The 22,898-nt window shown below is 33.7% G+C and overlaps 1 protein-coding gene across 2 annotated transcripts; it reads left to right on the top strand.

The window, feature by feature from the left end:
* Positions 1-229: 229 nt before the first annotated feature.
* On the top strand, positions 230-22,653 carry gbf-1 (Golgi-specific brefeldin A-resistance guanine nucleotide exchange factor 1 homolog; the record flags this gene model as incomplete). Of its 2 annotated transcripts, NM_001379938.2 has the most annotated exons (22): positions 230-323; positions 384-732; positions 1,872-1,994; positions 2,334-2,429; positions 2,480-2,639; positions 3,425-3,713; positions 5,568-6,008; positions 6,873-7,052; positions 8,616-8,979; positions 9,434-9,670; positions 11,206-11,960; positions 12,965-13,226; positions 14,423-15,023; positions 15,664-16,202; positions 17,298-17,513; positions 18,375-18,872; positions 19,442-19,606; positions 20,321-20,488; positions 20,831-20,945; positions 21,315-21,400; positions 21,798-21,905; positions 22,182-22,653. In NM_001379938.2, the coding sequence occupies 22 exons, from the start codon at positions 250-252 to the stop codon at positions 22,281-22,283; spliced, it is 5,928 nt and encodes a 1,975-aa protein (NP_001366879.1). In that variant the 3' UTR covers positions 22,284-22,653. The 2 variants fall into 2 exon arrangements, with proteins under 2 accessions (NP_001366879.1, NP_001368124.1); NM_001379939.1 differs by lacking the exons at positions 230-323; positions 384-732; positions 1,872-1,994; ... (9 more) ...; positions 14,423-15,023; positions 15,664-16,202.
* Positions 22,654-22,898: the final 245 nt, after the last annotated feature.

Here is a 22,898-nt window from a genome sequence, read left to right as displayed (position 1 = left end):
CAGCAGAAAAAATCCACTTTTAGCAGAAAAATCAAATTTTCAGCCAAAAAATTCAATTTTCAACCAAAAATCCACTTTTCAGCAGAAAAAATCCACTTTTAGCAGAAAAATTCAATTTTTAGCCAAAAAATCTAATTTTCACCCAAAAAAGCCGTTTTCAAAGCCAAATTTCTTGAAATGTTCATAAATTTATAGTTTTAACCGTTTATAATCGAAATAATTACTTCAGAAGGTCGTCGTCAGTGTAAGATGGCGACCAACGGCGTCTACATCGTGATGGGCGAGGCGAATTGTGTCGTCGCGCTGCTCAATAAGGCTCGGAGGTTTGTTTCAAAAAAATTAATTTTGCGTTTTTGGAATTAAAAATTAATACTAAATTCCAGACAATACCAACTGTCACAAGTGCCGACGCTCGAAGACACGGATCCACTGCTGCGAAACTTCACAGATCTCAAGGAAGTGCTGAATGAGGTTGCCGATCTGGCAGATATGAATCCACAAACGTATCTATCACCGTTTCTCGACGTAATAAAGGCTCAGAACACGAATGGACCGATTACGGAAGCCGCGCTGGCCGCTGTCGCCAAATTTCTGAACTACGGGCTCATTGACGCGAGCAGTATTAAGGCGGCGAACGCTGTCGAGTCTATCGCCTACGCTGTGGTTCATACAAAGTTTATCGGCGGGAAAAGCACTGGAAGTGATGAATGTGTCCTTTTTAAGATTCTACAGGTACCAGGAGTGCTGAAAATTCATGTTAAAATGTGAAAATCTAAGAATTTCAGGTCTTTTTCTCAGAAATTCGAGAAAAAAGGTCAATTTTCATAAAAAATCAACGCAAAATTTGCTAGAAATGTGCCAAAATTTCATTAGAAGTGCAAATTTGGATGAATTTTATGTTATTTTTACCGTTTTTCAATTATGAAATTTTAAAAAATTTTTAAATTTTTTAGCGATTTTTGGCTTCTGTAAAATCTAAAAAATCGCGAAAAATACAATATTCATTTGATTTTTCATATTAAATGCATTTATGCATTTTTTCATGCATTTTTTTATTGGAAAAATGGAGTTTTCAAGTTTTTTTTCTATGGAAATTGTGAAAAATCCACAATTCTATAGACAAAAGAGAAATTTGTCATTAATTAACTTGAAAATTCCATTTTTCCAATAAAAACGCTTGAAAAAAATGCATAAATGCATTTAATATGAAAATTTAAATGGATTTCGTATTTTTCGACGTTTAAATTCTAAATTACACGGAATTTCTAAAGTTTTCACAATTTCGGCATTACTTTTTCATGAATTTAAACTAAAACCAGTGTTTTTTAACGATTTTTAGGAAAAAAAATTGAATTTCAAAACTTTTAAATAGTAAAAATTTTTAAAAAAATTAATTTTAGTCCATTTTTATCCGATTTTCTCGAATTTTCAGAGTTTTTAGCCAATTTTTAGCCAAAAAACTTCGTCAAAAATTCAAATTTCTACCAGAAAACCTCCAGAAAAATACCCTAAAATCGCAGAAAATAGGAATTTTTTAGGTTTTTAACGAAAATAAAAATCAATTTTTCATGGTAAAAATTAAAAAAAAAATCGATTTTCACTCCATTTTAATGCATTTTTATCCGATTTTCTCGAATTTTCAGAAATTTTTAACCAATTTTTCATTGAAAAAAAACACCTAAAAACTCCCAAAAACCATGATTTTCAGGTTTTTAACGCAAAAAATTTAATATGAAAATTTAAATGAATTTCGTATTTTTTCGCGATTTTTTAGATTTTACAGGCGCTGCTAAAAACCGCCGAAAGTTCACAAAAAAAAACTCCAAAAACCTGATAATTTCTAAAAATTTCAAAAAATCTCAATTTTCCAGGTGCTCCGCTCGCTGCTTCTCTCCCCTCCAGGCATCCTTTTGTCTAATGAAGCCGTCTGTGATATGATGCAGTCTTGTTTCAGAATTGTGTTCGAGCAGAACCTCTCTCTGCTTCTTAGAAAGGTAATTTTGCTGAAAAATCCCAAATTTTCAGCCAAAAAAAATTCAATTTTCAGCCAAGAAATTCAATTTTCAGCCAAAAAATCCAATTATCAACCAAAAAAATTCAATTTTCAACCAAAAAATCAAATTTTCAACCAAAAAAAATTCAATTTTCAGTAAAAAAATCCACTTTTCAGTCAAAAAATTCAATTATCAACCAAAAAAAATCAAATTTTCAGCCAAAAAAATCAAATTTTCAACCAAAAAATCCAATTTTCAGCCAAAAATCAAATTTTTAGTCAAAAAATCCAATTTTCAGCCGAAAAAATCAAATTTTCAACCAATAAATCCAATTTTCAGGCCGCCGAATCGACGCTAGCCGACATGACACAGCTCATTTTCACCAGATTGCCAACTTTTGTCGAAGACACCCGTCATCCATACATTCGGCAGCTGGTATTCATTGAAAATCGCCGAAATTCCCTCTAAAAATCCGATTTTTCCAGGTAAATCCCACTGAAAAACGACAAAAACGGAAGAAAAAGCGTCAATTGTCAGTGCATATTGAGACGAAGGCCAAGGAACCGGAGAATGTGCCAACGGAAATGACAAAATTGATTGGAGAAGCTGCAGAAACTGCTGAAACTGACGGAGCAGCGAATCTTGGTGCGGGTTTTAGCACAAAAAACCATTTTCTAAAGCCAAATCTCTCGAAAAATCGAAATTTGAGCACGAAAAATGCTCCAAAATGTGTAAAAGTTATGAAAATTAACCGGAAAAGCACAAAAAAAGTGTCAATTTGAACTAAAAAACGCCTCAAAAATGCTCTGAAATTTCTGAAATTTCAGGTTTTCCAGCAGTTTTGCGAAATTTGAGCTCTCAAAATGCTCCAAAATTGCGAATTTTAAACTGAAAATCTCCGGAAATTTGTGAATTTGAGCAAGATTGGTTTAAAAAATGCTCTAAATAGCTTGAAATCTCAATTTTTAAGCAGTTTTCTGAATATTTGAGCTCTGAAAATGCTCCAAAAATGCCAATTTTAATGTCAAAATCTCCGGAAATTTGCGAATTTGGGCAAAAAAGCTCAAAAAAATTTAAATTCCTTGAAATTTCGGTTTTTTAGACTGTTTCCAATCATCTGAGCTCTCAAAATGCTCTAAAATTGGCAATTTCAAACTCAAAATCCCCGGAAATTGTGAATTTCTGTTTGAAAAACCCAAAAAATGTTCTGAAACTCCTGAAATTTTGGGTTTTTGAGCAGTTTTCTGAAATTTTGAGCTTTCAAAATGCTCCAGAAATGCTCCAAAACTGTCAATTTTAAACTCAAAATCTCTAAAAAAGTTTCCAAATTGTGCGAAAAAAGCCCCCAAAAGTGCTCTAAATAGCTTGAAATTTCAATTTTAAAACAGTTTTCTGTATATTTGAGCCCTGAAAATGCTTCAAAATTACAGGCTACGACGTAGTGCTCACGACGGATCCACCAGTCGATACAGTAACCCACCCGGATCCACCAATTGAAGAAATCATAAAGCTTGCTGAGCCAATTTCAGCCGGAGATGAAGCCGATTCAGAATCAGAAGGCGGTGGCGGTGAAGAGCATCACGAACGTCCCCCCGTTCGGGCTCACGCTGGATTACAGAGAGAAATTGTGTCGGATGAAGAGGAAATCGATACGGAGCAAACTGTTGGAGGAGAAGAAAAAATGCCCTATGGGCTCCCATGTTGTAGAGAGCTTTTGAGGTACTGAAAAGTTGTCTGGAAGCCCGTTTTTCATGAAAAATTGCTCTGAAATGCTCAAAAATTCGCTGAAAAAGTGCAAAAATTGGTTGAAATTCGCTTTTAGGAGCTGAAAATTGTAAATTTCTGGTGCTTTTTCGGCTAGAACTGGCAAAAAAAACGGCCAAAATTCAGAAAAAAAAATCCATTTTTCAACTCAGAGACGCTCGAAATATGCAGAAAATTAAAAATCAGAGCCTCTGAGGTATGAAAAATCGCCCCTGAAAGCCCGATTTTTGATCTGAAATGCTTTAAAAATTGGTTGGAAAATGGAAAAATTGACTCAAATTAACTAATATAAGTGCAATTTTAAGCTTCTGGAAGCTGAAAATGTTTTAAAAAAATTTTTATGTAAATTTTCAGCGATTTTATTGGAATTTTCCAAATTTTCGATCAATTTTTAACGAGAAAATCTGGAATTTTTTTCCATTTTCAAGGCGATTTTCACCGAAAAATCGCGAATTTTACGAATTTCCAGCCAATTTATTAAATAAATCAGGATTTTTCCAAATTTTCGGTCAATTTTTACCGAGAAAATCTCGAATTTTACACATTTTTGGTCATTTTTCCCCCGCGAAACCCAGACTTTTCTAAATTTTCAGCCATTTCTAACCAAAAATCGTGAAAAATCTATACTTTTGGTCAATTTTCACGGAGAAAAGCGAGAATTTTTACATTTTCGGGCTATTTTCACCATCGATTTTCACATTTTCACTGAAAAATGGGTAATTTCATCCATTTTTGGTTAATTTTCACAAAAAATTTGTACATTTTCCGAATTTCCAGCCAATGTTTTAGATAAATCACGAATTTTCCACATTTTCAGTCATTTTTCGCTGTAAAATTTTGAATTTTCAGGCTGTTTTCACTGAAAAATCTGGAATTTTTTACATTTTCGGGACTATTTTCACCGAAAAAAAATAGTTAATGTTCCAAATTTTTAGCCAATTTTCACTGAAAACCATTTAAAGTTTCCAAGATTTCGACTATTTTCCACCAAAAAATTGTGAATTTTCCAAAATTTCAGTTAATTTTCATTGGAAAATCTGGAATTTTTTCCATTTTCCGGCTATTTTCACCGAAAATTTGTAAATTTTCCGAATTTCCAGCCAATTTATTGAATAAATCAGGATTTTTCCAAATTTTCGGTCAATTTTCACCGAGAAAATCTGGAATTTTTTGCATTTTCAGCCAATTTTCGGCGGAAATCTCTCAATTTTACACATTTTTGGTCATTTTTCACCCGCGAAACGCAGACTTTTCTAAATTTTCAGCCATTTCTAACCAAAAATCGTAAAAAATCTATACTTTTGGTCAATTTTCACGGAGAAAAGCGAGCATTTTTTTACATTTTCGGGCTATTTTCACCGTCGATTTTCAATGACGGTAATTTCATTCATTTTTGGTTAATTTTCACTAAAAATTTGTAAATTTTCCGAATTTCCAGCCAATTTTATAGATAAATCACGAATTTTCCACATTTTCAGTCATTTTTCACTGAAAAATCTGGAATTTTTTACATTTTCGGGACTATTTTCACCGAAAAAATAGTTAATGTTCCAAATTTTTAGCCAATTTTCACTGAAAACCATTTAAAATTTCCAAGATTTCGACTATTTTCCACCAAAAAATTGTGAATTTTCCAAAATTTCAGTTAATTTTCACTAAAAAATCTAGAATTTTTCACATTTTCGGAACTATTTTCACCGAAAATTTGTGAATTTTCCGAATTTCCAGCCAATTTTTATCCAAATCTACCAGCTTTTTTTTGGGATTTTCAGTCGATTTTCACAATAAAATCCCAACTTTTTTTTCCAGATTCCTCATCACAATGACCAACCCAGTTGACCGTCACAATACTGAATCAATGGTAATTCTCGGCTTAAACTTGCTCATTGTTGCTCTGGAAGCCATCGCCGACTTCCTTCCAAACTACGATATTCTCATGCCACTTATCAAAAATGAGCTCTGTCGAAATTTGCTCCAACTGCTCGACACGAATCGCCTACCAGTGCTCGCCGCCACAAATCGCTGCTGTTTTTTGCTGTTTGAATCGATGAGAATGCACATGAAATTCCAGTTGGAAAGCTATTTGAAGAAGCTTCAATCGATTGTGCTCACCGAGGAAAAGCAGCATGAAAACGGTGGTGGTGGAACGGAGCAAAAAGAAATGGCTTTGGAGTCACTTGTTCAGTTGTGGAGAATTCCCGGATTGGTTACCGAGATGTATCTCAATTTTGATTGTGATCTCTATTGCGGGTAAAATTTTGGCTTCGAAATGCTAAAATTTTGGTTAAAATCGAGTAAAATTGGATTTTTGTACGGAAAATTCACTTAAAAATGTGAAAATTACTCTGAAATTGGCGAATTTTGGCTTAAAAATGCTGAAATTTTAGTCCAAATCGAGTAAAATTGGCCCTAAATATGTCAGAAATTACCGAGATTTATCTCAATTTTAATTGTTAAAACAGGAATTTTGGCTTAAAAATGCTGAAATTTCAATTTAAATCGAGTAAAATTTGAAAAATTTGATTTTTGTGCTGAAAATTCACTTAAAAATGTGAAAATTACTCTGAAATTAGCGAATTTTGGCTCGAAAATGCTGAAATTTTAGTTTAAATCCAGTAAAATTGGCCATATTTTAGCTTAAAAATGTTGAAAATTTGCTTAAAAATCGGTGATATTAGCCCGGAATTAGTTTTTGCTCAAAATTTTCTCAAAAAACATGAAAATTCGACATAGAAATTGGCCTGACTAGCGTGAAGCCGATTTTCTCGAAAATTGGCTCAAAAATTACACGAAATTTCACCCAAAAATCACCTTTTTTACACAGAAATGTTTTTAAAAAATCTGTAAAATCCGTTTTAGGGCTGAATTTTCGCAAAAAAAATTGATTTATGAGCCTATTTTCGTAAAATTTTTGCTCGAAAATGCCCAAAAATTTGCTTAAAATGTAAAATTTCCGTTGAAATCTTCGAAATTTTTTGAAAATCACACAAAATTTCGGCATAAAAACTTTATTTTCTGAAATTTTCTTGATTTTTTACACATTTTCTGCATGAAATTTCAGTCAAAAGTTGTGAAAAATTAATTTTTCCCACCAAAAACCATGAAAATTTGCAGAAATATCTTCGAAGATTTGACAAAGCTTCTCGTTGAGAACTCATTTCCAACAGTTGGTGGACACACAGCCTCGCTGCTCTCTCTGGATGCTCTTTTAGTCGTTATTGAGACTATTGAACAGAATTGTGAAGATCGAGAGAATGGACGAGGAGAAGTTGCCAAAGAGCAAGAGCACAAGGAGTATGTAGTGGAAAAAATGTCTAAAAATCAGAAAAATAGAGCCAGAGAGTCCTGAAAAGTGCTCAAAAGCTGTAATTTCGCTGAATTTCGAGCTATGGAGCTCCTGGAATTTCTTAAAATTTCGTTTAAAAACTCGAAAATTTTGAAAATTTCAGCCAAAAAGCTCTGAAATCTCCAGAAATTTTGAAAAAAAGTTCTGAAAACGCACTGAAACTAAACGGAGCTCTGAAATTTTCAAAAATTTCGTTTAAAAAAATTTTGAAAAATTAGAACATTAAAGCCAGAGAGCCCTGAAAAGTGCTCAAAAGCTGTAATTTCGCTGAATTTCAAACTGTGGAGCTCTTATATTTCTTGAAATTTCGTTTAAAAACTCGAAAAAATGGAAAATTTCAGCCAAAAAGCCCTGGAATTCACAAAAATTTTGTTAAAAAACTCGAAAATTTTGAAAATTAAAGCCCCGGAGCCCTGAAAACGCTCTGAAACTAACATTTGATTGAATTTAGAGCAGAGGAGCTCTGAAATTTTCAAAAATTTCGCTTAAAAAATTAGAAAATTAAGAAATTTACTAGAAAACAGGTTTTCTGACCTGTAAAATGTAAAAAATTAGAGAGATTTTCGATTTTTTTTCCGTTTTTCCCTTAAATTTCGCTGAAAATCGTTCAAAATTTCGGATTTTCTGGGATTCAGTAAATTTCCGAAAAAATTTTCCTTTTTTCGACGGATATTTCATATAATAATTATTTTTTTAAAGAACAATTTTTAATAAAGTGTCTCCGAATTTTTCAGTCAATTTCCAGTATTTTTTAGTACAAATTCGCATGAAAATTCAGATTTTCACTAGTTTTTCGAAATAAAAAAATTTTTTAATGCAGATTTTTCCCAAAAAACGCTCGAAATTTCCGCATTTTTGTGCTTTTTTCTGTGAATTTCTCAAAATTTTCTCCGCAAATTCGATTTTTAAATTTTTTTTTCTAAAATTGTTCCAAATATATATAAATTTTATTGAATTTCGAGCAGCGGAGCTCTGAAATTTTCAAAAATTTCGTTTAAAAAAACTTCGAAAAATTAGAGCCAGAGAGCCCTGGAAAGTGCTCGAAAGCTGTAAATCGTTAAAAATTGCAGAAAATTCTAAATTTTTATCGTTATTTGTAATGTTTTTTTGCCGAAAAACTAGAATATTTTGCGGAAAAACTGAAAATTCTACGATTTTCGACTTTTTTTTCTAGCATTTTCAAGCTTTTTTAGGCTCTGAAATTACAAAATTCAAAATGTTCTGCAAAATTCCCTCCCATTCAAAGTACACTTTTTTGTGCAGAAAATTAGACTAAAAGTGCTCCAACGCTGTAATTTTACTGAATTTGAAGCGGTGAAGCCGAAAATTTATCAAAAATTGCAAAAAATCTAGCTGAAAACCTTTTTAAATTGAAAACAAAATTTAAATTGCTCAAAATATCAGCGAAATGTGTTTCAATTTTCAGCCAAAATTTACAATTTTCGCGATTTTTTTGTTCATTTTTTAAACAAAAGAATTCGAATTTTCACTAATTTTAACCAATTTTTCAGCTTAAAGAAGCTCGGGCTCCCAGTGCTCAGCGGCTATGATCTAGCGAAGAAAATGGCGATTTCAACGGGAGGAAAAGCTTCTCCAATGCCTGTGAGCTCATCAATTGTGCTCCGTTCGAATCGACATGCTCCGTCAACAGAACTCCCATCGATGAGCCAAATAATTGAACAAAAGAAGCGAAAACGACTGATTGCCGAAGGAACCGAACTGTTCAATCAAAGTCCCAAAAAAGGAATCGCTTTTCTCCGGGAAAAGGGAATTCTGGGACACGATGAGCAGAGCCTTGTGCAGTGGCTCCGAACGAATCCACAGTTGGATAAGAAGGCTATTGCAGATTATATTTGTAATCGGAAGCATGCTGAGGCGAGTGTTGTTGGAGCCCTGGAAATTGACAAAAAAGAGCATGAAAATACCGAAATTTGGAGCAATTTTAGAAGAAAAAAAATTTAAAATCGAATTTGCGGAGAAAATTTTGAGAAATCCACAGAAAACAGCACAAAAATGCGGAAATTTTGAGCGTTTTCTGGGAAAAATCGACATTTAAAAAAATTTCCCAGAAAATCCGAAATTTTGAACGATTTTCAGCGAAATTTAAGGGAAAAACGGAAAAAAAATCGAAAATCTCTCTAATTTTTAACATTTTACAGACTAGAAAATCTGTTTTCTAGTAAATTTCCGTCGAAAAAACTCAAAAAACTTGACTTTTCAGTATAAAAATGAAGTTTTTAGCGTTTTTTTATCACTAAAAAGCTCAATTTTCTGCTGAAAACCACGAAAAACCACTCAAAAATTGCCATAATTCCACACATTTTTGCAGGTTCTCAACGCGTTTGTCAAGAGTTTTCCATTCGAGAATACCCGCCTGGACGTTGCTCTCCGAATGTTCCTCGAAACGTTCCGCCTGCCTGGAGAATCGGCTGAAATTGCACTTGTAATGCAACATTTCTCCGAAGAATGGTTCCGAGCCAACAATGAGCCATTTTTCCATGTCGATGCCGCTTTTACTCTCTCTTATGCGATTATTATGCTCAATGTTGATCAGCATAATCCGCAGGTAGAGCATTTTGTAGAAGAAAAGCTCAAAATTTGGATGAAAATCGATTTTTCGGCGGGTTTTTTCGAAAAAAAAAAACCAAAAATATAATATTTTTGAGTTTTTTTTTTGCTTCAAAAAATTGATTTTTCTCCTGAAGCTTAATTTATTTTTTAAAAAATCGTTTGAAAAATCTAAATTTCTTGAATTCACCCGTTAAAAAATTGAATTTTTGGCTAATTTTAGAGCAATTCGCTTAAAAATTGAAAAATTCGATAAAAATGAGAAAAATCTGAAAAAAATAACAAAATAATAGGCGAAAACTGATTTTTTATGGAAAATATCGAGAAAATTCAATCAAAAAAAAGTCAGAATATGTGATTAAAACACACAGTTTTGTAGTCAAAATCACTGAAAAAATCAGATTTTGAAAATTGTTTTTAAAAAATTGTTTCACTATTTTTGTCTCTAAAATAAAGATTTTAGAAGAAAAAAACAATTCAATAATTTAATAAAAATCTCAAATTTTCACGAAAATCGGAAAAAATTGATTTTTCTGCCCAAAAAATCAATTTTTCCACTAAAAACGGCTCAAAATTATCGAAATTCAAAGTTATCAAAAAAAAAAAATCTCAATTTTTCACGAAAATCACTTTAAAAATTTGGTTTTTTCTTCAAAAATTGCATTAAATTTCAAAGATTAGCGAAAAACCCCCATTTTCGACCGAAAAATCTCAAAATTCAGAAATTTCTAGGCAAAACGAAACAAACTCTCGGAAACTGCTAAAAATTAGCAAAAACAGATTTTTTTTTCAAAAAAAAAAAAAAACTAAAAGTCTGTTGAAAATTCCAAATTTTCACAGGACTTTTTGCAAAAAAAAAAACAAAGTATTTTTCTGTGCAAAATTTCAATAATTTGTAAAAGTCTGGAAATTTTCACGAAAATCACCGAAAAAATGATTTTTCTACCCAAAAAACCAATTTTTAACCGAAAAACCCCTCGAATTTTCAGGTAAAACGAACCCAGCTTTCGGAAACTGCTGAAAATGAGCAAAATCAGATTTTTTTTCTCAAAAAAAGCCAAAAATCTGTCTTTTTTTCGTGAAAATTACAAGTAAAATTGGCATTTTGAGAAAATGTACACAAAAAAGCTGAGAATTTTTACTAAAACATGTTTATTGATTCAAACATCACTGAAAAATCGATTTTTCTACACTAAAAACCAATTTTTAACCGAAATATATTTTTTTTTTCAAATTCTCAAATTTCGCGTAAATAACTTGAAAAAAATTTCTAAAAATCCCCAAAAATTCCCGAAAAACCTCCATTTTCGACCAAAAAAAACCTGAAAATTCACAAATTTCCATGCAAAAATTTAGCAAAATCTGATTTTTTCGCAAAAAAAAATCAATAATCTGTGGAAAATTTGAATAGTTTAGTAAGAATCTGATCAAATTGTCACAAAAATCACTGAAAAAAATTGATTTTTCTACCCAAAAAAAAAAAAAAAATTTTTAACGGAACATTTTTTTTTTCAAATTCCCTCAATTTTCCAGGCCAAACGAAGTCAACCACCAATGACAGTCGACTGTTTCCGTCGGAATCTCTCTGGAACCAACGATTCCCGAGATTTCGACCCAGAAATGCTCGCCGACATGTACCAGGCCATCAAAACCGAGGAAATCGTGATGCCAGCCGAGCAAAAGGGCACCGTAAAGGAGGATTACATGTGGAAAGTGTTGCTCCGTCGTGGTGAGACTGCCGAAGGATCGTTTTATCATGCTCCAACCGGATGGAATGATCATGATCTATTCGCAGTTTGCTGGGGTCCTGCTGTCGCTGCTCTCAGCTATGTATTCGATAAATCGGAGCACGAGCAGATACTTCAGAAGGCTCTGACAGGCTATCGGAAGTGTGCGAAAATCGCTGCCTACTACGGGATGAAGGAGGTTTTCGATAATCTATGTATTCATCTTTGCAAGTTCACAACGTTAACTTCAATGCGGGATGGTGGAGCTGGTGGTGGAGCCGATGAGGATGTGGATCTTTCGGCGGCTGCTCTTTTGAGCCATAGCTCCTCACCTGAAGCTGTCGCCCTCGCATTTGGAGAGAATCATAAGGCTCAACTTGCCACTCGAACCCTGTTCTATTTGGTTCATGAGAATGGGAATATACTCAGAGAGGGATGGCGCAACTTGTTTGAGGCTCTTCTGCAGCTGTTTAGAGCACGATTGCTTCCTGCAGAGCTCACTGAAGTCGAGGATTATGTTGATGAGAAGGGATGGGTTAATATTCAGAGGGTTCATCAGAAGTGAGCACGGTTTTTGAAAAAAAAATCCGGATATTTGCCGTTTTGCCGATTTGTCGAAATTTTTGAATTCTGGCAATTCGCCCATTTGCCGAAATTTTTAAATTCTGGCAATTCGCCCATTTGCCGAAATTTTTGAATTCTGGCACTTCGGCGATTTGCCGAAATTTTTGAATTGGGCAATTTGCTGATTTGCCGAAATTTATGAGTTCTGGCAATTTTCCGATTTGCCGAAATTTTGTAATTCTGGCAATTTGCCGGTTTGCCGAAATTTTTGAATTCTGGCAATTCGCCCATTTGCCGAAATTTTTAAATTCTGGCAATTCGCCCATTTGCCGAAATTTTTGAATTCTGGCAATTTGCCGATTTGCCGAATTTTTTGAATTATGGCAATTTGCCGATTTGCCAAAATTTTTGAATTCTGGCACTTCGGCGATTTGCCGAAATTTTTGAATTGTGGCAATTTATCGGCTTGCCGATTTGCCGAAATTTTTGAATTCGGCAAATTGCCGATTTGCCGAAATTTTTGAATTATGGCAATTTGCCGATTTGCCGAAATTTTTGAATTCTGGCAATTTGCTGATTTGTCGAAATTTTTTAATTCTGGCAATTTGCCGATTTGCCTAAAATTTTGAATTCTGGCAATTTGCCGATTTGCCCAAATTTTTTTCAATTCTGGCAATTTGCCGATTTGCCGAAATTTATGAGTTTTGGCGATTTGTCGATTTATCGAAATTTTTGAATTCTGGCAATTTGCCGATTTGCCGAAATTTTTGAATTCTGGCAATTTGCCGATTTTCTGAAATTTTTGAATTATGGCAATTTGCCGATTTGCCGAAATTTTTGAATTATGGCAATTTGCCGATTTGCCGAAATTTTTGAATTATGGCAATTTGCCGAATTACCGAATTTTTTGAATTATGGCAATTTTCCGTTTTGCCGAAATTTTTGAATTCTGGCACTTTGCCGGTTTGCCGATTTGCCGAAATTTTTGCCATTTTTTGCAGAGAGCTCCCACACACCCGCAACGATTCAGGCCTTCTTTCATGGTTCGGACTCGGTGGAGGCGCTTCAGAAGCGGATCGCCGTAAGCCGACCCAAGAGCAACTGAGCTCGATGAAGCTCGCGTCACAAGTCATTTCGGAGTGCCGTCCGTCGCAAATTGTGGCTGATAGCAAGTATCTGACGAGCACATCGCTCGCCGAGCTCCTCTCATCGATTGCGGCGAACAGTGCGCAAATTGTTGAGCAAGCCGAGCCACAGCAAAAGGTAGAAATGGAGAAAAAATTGTTAAAATTGATAGATTTCCATAATTTTAAGCTCAAATTTTCCATAATTTTAAGCTCAAAGCTCGAAATTTTCGAACAAAAAATTGCGAAAAAGTGCTCAAAATTTACCTGAAAATCTAAAAAAAATATGGGCTGAAATTCGAATTCTGAAACAAAAAAAATTAGGTGCCAAATAAATTTTTAAAAATTTTTCGCCTAAAAAAATACAGAAATTTCCGTAAGTTCTCCGAAAAAAAATTGATCGAAAAAACATGAAAAATGTGTGAAAAAAATGGTTTTTTTTGTCCAGAAAAAAATAGGCGTAGGCGAGGCAAAGCAGGCGATAATACTAGAAAAATCAATTTTTAGTAAATAGGGCAAAAAAAATTGAAATTGAATGAAAAATAGGCAAAATTAATCATTTTTCAACTCAAATTTCGTGAAATTCAGCCAAAAATTAAAGTAAAATTCTCAGAATTTTGCTCAAAAATGTGTGAAAAACCACCGCGATTTTTGTGCTGAAAATTGGATTTTTAAACATAATTTCAGCAGAAAAAGCCAACAATTTCAAAATTTGTAAAATTCGGCTAAAATTGCTAAAATCTCAGAATTTTGCTCAAAAATGTGTGAAAAGCATCGATTTTTGTGCAAAAAATTGAACAAAAATTTGGTTAAAAAACGATTTTTAGCTGAGAAAATCAGTCAAATTCACTGAAAATTGCCGAAAGTGATGATTTTTCAACTCAAAATTTGTGAAAAACGTCGATTTTTGTGCGGAAAATTGGATTTTTAAACATAATTTTTAGCAGAAAAAGCCAACAATTCAAAATTTTACATTGATCGTATAAAACCATGAAAAATGTGTGAAAAAATTGCTTTTTGTGCAGAAAAAAATAGGCGTAGGCGAGGCAGGTGAAAATGGTTTTAAAAAAATTAATTTTGCTGTGCTAATTTTTTTGTAAAAAAATTAATTTTTAGTAAATAGGGCGAAAAAAAAATTAAAAATTGAATGAGAAATAGGCAAAATTGATGATTTTTCAACTCAAATTTCGTGAAATTCTCAGAATTAAAGAAAATACTTTTTTTAAACGAATTTTGCTCAAAAATTTGTGAAAACCTTCGATTTTTGTGCAGAAAATTGGATTTTTAAACACAATTTCATCAGAAAAAGCCAACAAAATTTTCAAAATTTTACAGACCGCAAGCCTGAGTGGAGAGGATGAGGATGCGCTGGTCTTCTACCTGGAACTAATTGTCGCCATAACTCTCGAGAACAAGGATCGTCTACCTCTTGTCTGGCCTCACGTCCGCCGCCACCTCGAATGGCTTCTGTCACCACGTTTCGGCCGGTGCCCGGTGCTCGTCGAACGGGCCGTCGTCGGGCTTTTACGTGTAGCCAATCGGAATCTATTCCGTGATAACACAGTTTCCGACGATGTTCTTCACTCGCTGTCGATGCTCCTGCGACTTTCCCCAAAGGCGCTCTTCATTTTCAGTCGGCAAATCGCTTTTGGGCTCTACGAGCTCATTCGAGCAAACGCGGCGAATGTGCACAAAAAGGAGCACTGGGCAGTGCTCTTTGCGTTACTTGAAGCCGCTGGAGCAGCAGTTCTACCTGATGATTATGTGATGATGACGACGACGGAAAAGCAGCAGCAGAGCTTGAGAGTTGGAGGGGATCAGCAGCAGCAGAGAATGGCTTATTCGGATGTTGAAGGAGCATCTGGAAGAGGTGGTGGAGCACATGAAGAAAGAGCATATACATCGGAGGGAGAGGAGAGACGGCGAGGCGGTTATGGTACGGATATGCGAAAAAACGCTGAAATTTGCATTAAAAAATCGAGAAACATCGCTAGAAATCGAGAGAAAAATGCGTTTTTTGTGCACTTTTGTGCCGGAATTTGGTCTGAGAGAGCAAAAAATGGCTGGAAATGCTCCTTATGAGCTCAAAAAAAAATTAGATCTGATTCATTTTGGTTTTTTTGCCAAAAATTGCACATACTTCCGGAAGATCCCCGTAATTTTTCTAGAAAAAAATATCCTCGAGTACAAGTGGAAAAATTCAAAATTTTGAAAGAAAACCCAGGAATTAAAACATTTCGAGTTTTTGAACCGAAATTTGGTCAAAAAGTGATAAAAATGGCTCCAATTTTCTCAGATTTTTGAATTTCAACCCATTTTGGAGCACAAAATCCAAAAAAATCGATTTTTTGAGCATATTTTTACTTAAAAATCTGAAAAATTGGAATTTTTCGCATAAGATCCTTCTTTTTTTGAAAAAGCCAAATTTCTCGTGAAAAAGTATTGAAAATCTCGGTTTTACGACAATAATTTCACAATTTTTGCATTTTCCTAGCCAAAAAATTCTCAAAACTACCAAAATTCACATAAAAACTCATGAAAATCCCTTTGTTTCCCCAAAAATGCCTCATTTCCAGACTCCAACAGTGACCTGGAGAGCCGTGTGGACTCTGCTGGAAGCCTACTCGGAGCCCAGAAACAACCGGCCGACTGGATCCATCTGGACCATAAAGATGCGGCAAAAGCCACCGAAGAAGCGCTCACAGCTCTCGGAGCCAACGTTGTTAGCAGCAAAAAGAATTTCCGTCAATTTGGAAGCCTTGTGCTCCGGAATGGGCTCGGAAGACATGAGCCAGCAGCTTTTTTGAAAGTCTGTGAGTGCCTGGCATTCTTGCTCCGCGACGCTGTTCACGTGACACCGGACAACTTTGAATCGAGCCTTCAATGCCTTCGAACAATGGTTGAAGCAAGTCTGGATGGAGGTGTCTACGCAGCTGGGCCATTGAGTGGAGATGCTCAGAATCGGCTGAGGAGCAATGTTACAGATGAGAAAGCTGTTAAGAAACATCATCATCATCATCATGGGCATAAGAAGAAGGAATTGTGTACGGATGTTACTGAAGATGCTGACGAGAGCCGAAATGAAGAGCAACAGTTGATTGGGAATTATCAACAGGTGCTCGACGAGAAAAACTGGATGAAATTGAGCAAAATTTAGGCTCTTTTTGCTCAAAAATTGTGGAAATTTAACGGAAATAATTTTAAAATTGAAAAAAAAAAAACAAATTTCCGCGAAAATTTGCATTTTTTTTCTCACAACTTGAGGATTTTCGAAAAATTGCGAAAAATCAGCGAATTTAGCTTGCACATTTTCTCCAAAGAAACTGAGCAAATCTGCTCCTATCTTGCCCAAAACTTGAAAAAATGACTTTTTCTCAACAAAAAATTGCCCAAAAATTTTTAATTGATAAGAAGAATCGTCAAAAAATTTGAAAATTGCCACTTTTTGCTATGAAATATGCTTTTTTTGCTAAAAAAACTAGAACATTTTTGAAAATAATTGACAAAAATTGACAAAAAACGTTTAAAATTGGTCCTTTTTTTCCCAAAAAATGTGAAAATTTAAGATTTTTGTTCTTGAAAAATTTTTAATTTTTAAAAATTGAGAAATTTTGACATTAAAAAAACAAATTTTCCGAAAATTAGAAAAAACAAATTTCCACAACTGAGGATTTTTGAAAAATTGCGAATTTTCACATTTTCTCCACTGAAATTGAGTAAATCTGCGCTCATTTTGCACAAAAATTGCCATTTTTCTCAAAAAATTCTCGAAATTTATCGTTACAAATCTCGTCGAAAAATTTGAAAATTGTCGTTTTAGCTAGAAAATGCGCGAACTTTTGCAGCTTTTTTCTGCGAATTTTAGACTTTTAAAGCGATTTTCCGACGGTTTTACCACAAAATTCAAAAAATCAGCGAGTTCCACTGAAATTGAGCTCATTTTGCCCAAACCCAGAAAAAATGACTTGTTTTTTCCCCAAAAAATCCCAAAATTTGATTTAAAAAATCATCGAAAAAAGAATGAAAATTGTCGTTTTTTTCTAGAAAAAAGCGAATTTTCTGAAAAATTTTACTACAGAAAACTGCTTTTTTTGCTAAAAAATCACAAAAATTTTGACGTTTTTAACAAACTGAAAATAACGAAAAAAAACCTCAAATTTGTGAAAAAAGGTGTAGTTAATGAAATATCCATTTTTTTTTCATTTTCCAGATGTCCCTCCACCTGCTCGACTTGTGCTCCCAACTCCATTCTCAAACTCCGGCAATCTTTGCAAAGTGGGCTCAAGGAGCATCTCCAGCTGCATCGGATCTGGCGACTGTCGCGTTCATATGGACAGATATCTGGCGCCCGTTGCTCCAAGCAATTGGACGGCTCAGCTGTGATTGCCGACGAGGTGTCCGTGCGGCGGCGTTGACTCATTTGCAGGCACGATTTTTTTTGTCGGAAAAAAATATGCAAATTATTTGAAATTTTCAAAATTTGAAGTGAAAAATTCTTTTTTTTTCTTCTGCAAAACACGATAAATTGTGGTTTTCAGTTTTTTTTTGTTGAAAAAAAAATTCTAATTTCACTTTTTGGAGTTTTCATAGTTTTTCGATAAAAATTTCGTGATTTCGGGTCTCGACACGACAAATTTGTGTTTTTTTTTTTGTTGTTAAATGCAAAAAGATTTGCGCCTTTAAACAGGGTACTGTGGTTTTTCAAACGTTTGAAACTACAGTACCCCCTTTAAAGGCGCAGGCGCATATCTTTTTGCATTAAACAGAAAACAACACAAATTTGTCGTGTCGACACCCGAAATCACGAAATTTCGCCCAGCAAGTGCCAAACAGAGTATATTAGCTTGTGTCTGTGTGATAAAAAACATGCGTTTTTATCGAAAAACTACAGTACTCTTTAAAGGCGCATACCTTTTCCCATTTAACAAAAATCGTAATTTTTCGCTTCTAAAGTTGAAAATTGAAGAAAAAAGCAATTTTTTCAACGAAAAAATTCAAAAAAATCTGAAATTTTCCAGATTTTTAGCTCAATTTCCCTTCTAAAAAGCACTAAATTAATTTTTTTTTTCCAAAAAAAAATCTGAAAGTTTCCAGATTTTTAGCTCAATTTCCCCTCTAAAAAGCCCTAAATTAATTTTTTTTTCAAGAAAAAATCTGAAATTTTCCAGATTTTCAGCTAAATTTCCCTTCTAAAAAGCCCTAAATTAATTTTTTTTTTCGAAAAAAAAATCTGAAATTTTCCAGATTTTCAGCTCAATTTCCTCTCTAAAAAGCCCTAATTTTCCAGCGCGCCTTCCTGCCGGCAAATATGGCAACTCTTGGAGCCGCAGAATGGCAATCATGCTTTGGAGAAGTGCTCTTCCCATTGCTCACTAAGCTTCTGGAGCCATTCTCTCAAATGGATCCGATTGGAATGGAGGATACACGTGTTCGGACACTTCAAATCGTCGCGAAAACTCTTTTAAATCATCTCTCAGCCCTGTCGGCTCTTGATTCATTCCCGGATCTTTGGATGCTTCTGCTCGACTATATGGAGCAATATCTTCGAGTTGATAGCTGTGGAAATTTGAATGAAGCAGTGCCGGAATCGCTGAAAAATATGCTTCTCGTTATGGATAGTACGGGAATTTTCGCTGCAACACCTCGGCTTTATGATGTGACTGTGGAGAGGCTCAACAAATTTATGCCCGAATTGATTAAGGATACGATTCCGAATCCACCACGGCCAGGGCAGCAGCAGTCGGAAGCGTCGGAGCCGAAGAAGGAGCATGCTTCTGGGCTTGAGGTGCTCGAGAATTTTTTTTTACTGAAAAATCAGAAAAAAAAAAGATGATTTTCGGTCAATTTTCGATTTCTTTTTCTCTCGGTCAAAATTCCCGGTCAAAATCTCCGGAAATATATGTATTCTTCGAAATTTCGAATATTTCAACGAAAAAAATTAAAAATAAACATAGAAATAGAGAAATTCCCTGAAATTTTGAGCATTAAATTTTTTTAAAAATATTTTAAAAAACTGGAATTACTTATTTTTCGAAAAATAAAAAATTTTCCGATCCAGAATACCGAAAAATCGAAATTTTTCGATTTTTGATTGGTGTTTAAAGCAGAGAAAAAATTGAGCTCTTTAAAAAAAAAAGGACGTACATTCGAAAAAAAACATGATTAATCCAAATCGAGATTTTTTCAAAAATTGAGAAATTAACACTGATGTTTTCGCCTTTTTTTATACCCAAGACATCACAAAATTAAACAAAAAATTACCGGAACGAAAATTTTAAAATAAAATTATAAATTAAGCTGGAAACGGCCAATTTTTAACTAGGAAAAGTTTTTTTTCAACTAGAAAAATTGCAGCCACCACCACCATCATCCAACTCAACAGCCGCCACTTCAACATCTGATCCTTCGATCGCTACTGCACAATCTTCAATTTCGACAGCTTCATCTGTTGTTGGACCACTTGTTACATGTCCAGAAGATGCTGGAATTAGTGCTCCGATTCCAATACAACATCCATTGGTCAGTAGTTTGGGGGCCCAGTAGTGCCTCAAAAATTGAGATATTTTGTTTGAAGACCTGAAAAAAATTAAAAATTCCATGAAAAATCAGAGAACTGACGTTTGTTTTAATTGAAAATGCTCAAAAATGAATTTTTCGCCAGAATAATATTTTGGCGGAAAATTTGCAATTTTTCAAATAAAGTTTTAACAGAAAATTCAAATTTAAAAAAACATTGGGAGATTCAATTTTTTTGAAAAAAAAATTGTTTTTTCTCAAAATTTAAATTTCCCGCCATAGTTTTTTCACGGAAAATTTGAAAATTTTGAAAAAATTAGATTTTCACTAAATTCAGTTATATACTTGCACTTCTTTAAAAAAATATTTTACCTCAAAAAAAATTGGCGGGAAATTTGAAATATTTCACATACTGTTTTAACGGAAAATTCAACTAAAAAAATTTGGTGGGAGCTTCAAATTTTCTGAAAAAAATATTGTTTTTTTTCTCAAAATTTAAATTTCCCGCTGAAAAATTGCAGGGAAATTCAAATTTTCTGAGAAAAAATTTTCGGCGGAGAATTCGAATTTTTTAAAGATATTTGGTCTCAATGCCAAGAAATTTTCAAAAATTCGATTTTTTTTTTCCTGTAACAATCCGAAAATCTTCAAAAATTTTTGAATTCCACAAATTTCTCTCAAAAAAAAAAATTTTTTTCGAAATTTTTTTTTTTGCAGACTGAAGTAATTGTTCACTCGGGACCAACATCACCAATTGGCTCACCACCACAAACTGAGCCACCAGCTTCAAGTCCCCCGCAACACCAACATTCGGAGCACCAACAATATGAGCAATATCGACAGCAGCAGGCAGCGGCTGCACAGCAATATCAGCAGTATAATCAGGTAAAAATTGAAAAAAAAAAATCGAATTTTTAGCTCAAAATTGAGCAATGTTTCGAAAAAAAAACTGATAATTCTAGCCAAAAATTGAAAAAAATCGAATTTTTAGCCTAAAGTTGACCCATTTTTGAAAAATTCGAATTTTTAGCTGAAAATTGACAAATTTTTCAAGAAAAATGCAGTTTTTTACGTTAAAACATTTAAGGAAATGTTTTAAAATTTCAAATAAATTGAATTTTTTTGGCAAAATCGAAAAAAAGTATCGAAAAAAAAATGTTTTTCCCACTAAAATTATTCACGAAATTTGAAATTTTTCGATTTTTTTTAATTTCCAAAAATTTCCAGAACTATCCCCAACAACAGCAGCAACAGCAGCAACAATATGCATATTCACCAGAACACGCGGCATACTATCAGCAACAATATGCACACCAACAACAGCAATATGCAGAGCATTATGGTAGAAAATTGGGATTTTTTTAGGGAAAAAGTCGAAAAATCGAGCAAAAACTGGCACTGGAACGGTTTTTTGAATTTTTTGGAACAATTTTTTTTTCCATTTTCCAAATTAAAAAAGAAATGGTATAAAATTGGGATTTTTTTAGGCAAAAAATCGAAAAATTGAGCGAAAACTGGCCCTGGAAATTTTTTTAGTGATAAAATTGTGAAGTTTTTGAATTTTTAAAGAAAAAAATGGTTTTTTGAATTATTTCCTTGATTTTTTCTAATTTTTCTTGAAGAAAAATGGTATAAAATAATTTTTATACGTTTTTTGCATCAAAATTTTCAGTATTTTTCGAATTTTGGGCTAAATTTCCTTTTTTTTCAGCCAATCAATATCAGCACTATCAACAGCAGCAACAGCAACAACAGCAGCACCCAGTAAATCCAACGAGTCCCAGTGTTCACGGACAGGTATAGTCCTGGATTTTTGGAAAAATTGGAATTTTCCCTGAAAAAACCAGACAAAAATCACATTTTTCTGTGAAAACTTGGTTTTTATCACAAAAAATTACAAATTTTAGATTGCAAAACGTATATTTTAACTAGAAAATCTGATTTTTCAGCAAAAATTTGAAAAAAAAAACGTTTTGGCTCTAATTCTCTCTCGAAAATGTATTTCGCATTTTTTACTCGAAAAAATCAAAATTTCCAGTGAAAATTCGCAAAGTTTAAGCCAAAAATCCAATTTTTTTTGAATTTTTTTTTTTTTTGAAAAATTCTAGTGAAAAATTGAATTTTCGACAAAATCTTCAATTTTCACCTGCAAAAAACCCCCAAAAATTCCACCAAAAACCCCAATTTTTTGCAGTATTCGGTGGCGAATCCTCTTCCACTGCCGGCTCATCCAGCTTATCATCCGATTGTTGCACCATCAGTGAACAGTGCATTCACCCATGTGTACACTCCGCCACAAAATGTGAGAATTCGTGGAAAAATACTGGAAAAAGCGAGATTTTTAGCTCGAAATTGATAAATTTTAAGAAAAAATTGAAGTTTTGAGCTAAAAATTGGCAAAAAGCCAAAAAATTTCACACTTTTAGCCAAAAATTGAGAGAAATTCCAAAGAAACATCAATTTTTTTTGCCAAAATTTACTTTATTTTATTTTTTGGCCCAAAACTGCACAATTTTATTTAAAAAATTAGCTAATTGGCCTAATTGACACAAAATTTTCAACAATTTTTTTTTTTCAGAATGCTCCTGCTCTTGCTCCATCTGCTCCAACAACAACGTCAGCAGATTCTCCGTATTTCACCCCGATTCCCTACAATCCGAGCCAACAGGAGAAGCCTTAATTTAAAAAAAAATTAAAATCTAATTTTTTTTTGCATTGTGATAATTGAATGTTCTCCGCGATTCCCCCTCCATCCATTTTTTTAAATTAAATAAGTAAATCCCCCCGAAAAAATCTGAAAATTTTGAAATTTCAGCACAGAAATAGTCGAATAACTTGGGTTAGAATGATTTGTGTGTCCTATGGTTCCCCTTTTTTAATTTTTTTTTCCTGAAATTTCCTCCCCTTCCCCATTTACTGCTTCTTGTATTTATTATGCGTGCAAGTCCCTCCACCCCCACCCCGAGAAAGTTTTATTATTATTATTATTATTTATTTCATTTTTCTTTCGATTCAAATTTTTTTTTTTTGAGTAATGAAAACCACGTTTTTTAAAAGATTTTTCCACATTTTAGAGCGGGATTCTGGTGGAAAATTCAAAGTTTCTAAGAAATCTATTAGCGGAAAATTCAAATTTTTTGAGAAAAGCAGAAATTAGGCGAAAATGAACGATTTGAGGTATTACGGGTACACAAAATTTTGAGAATGCGTATTGCACAACATATTTTACGCGCGAAATATCTCGTAGCGAAAACTACAGTAATTCTTTAAATGACTACTGTAGCGTCGATTTACT

Source organism: Caenorhabditis elegans, chromosome III, assembly GCF_000002985.6.
Source record: "Caenorhabditis elegans chromosome III".
Classification (NCBI taxonomy): domain Eukaryota; kingdom Metazoa; phylum Nematoda; class Chromadorea; order Rhabditida; family Rhabditidae; genus Caenorhabditis; species Caenorhabditis elegans.
The sequence above is the reverse complement of the archived record's forward strand: the minus strand, read 5'-3'. Positions and strand labels throughout refer to the sequence as shown.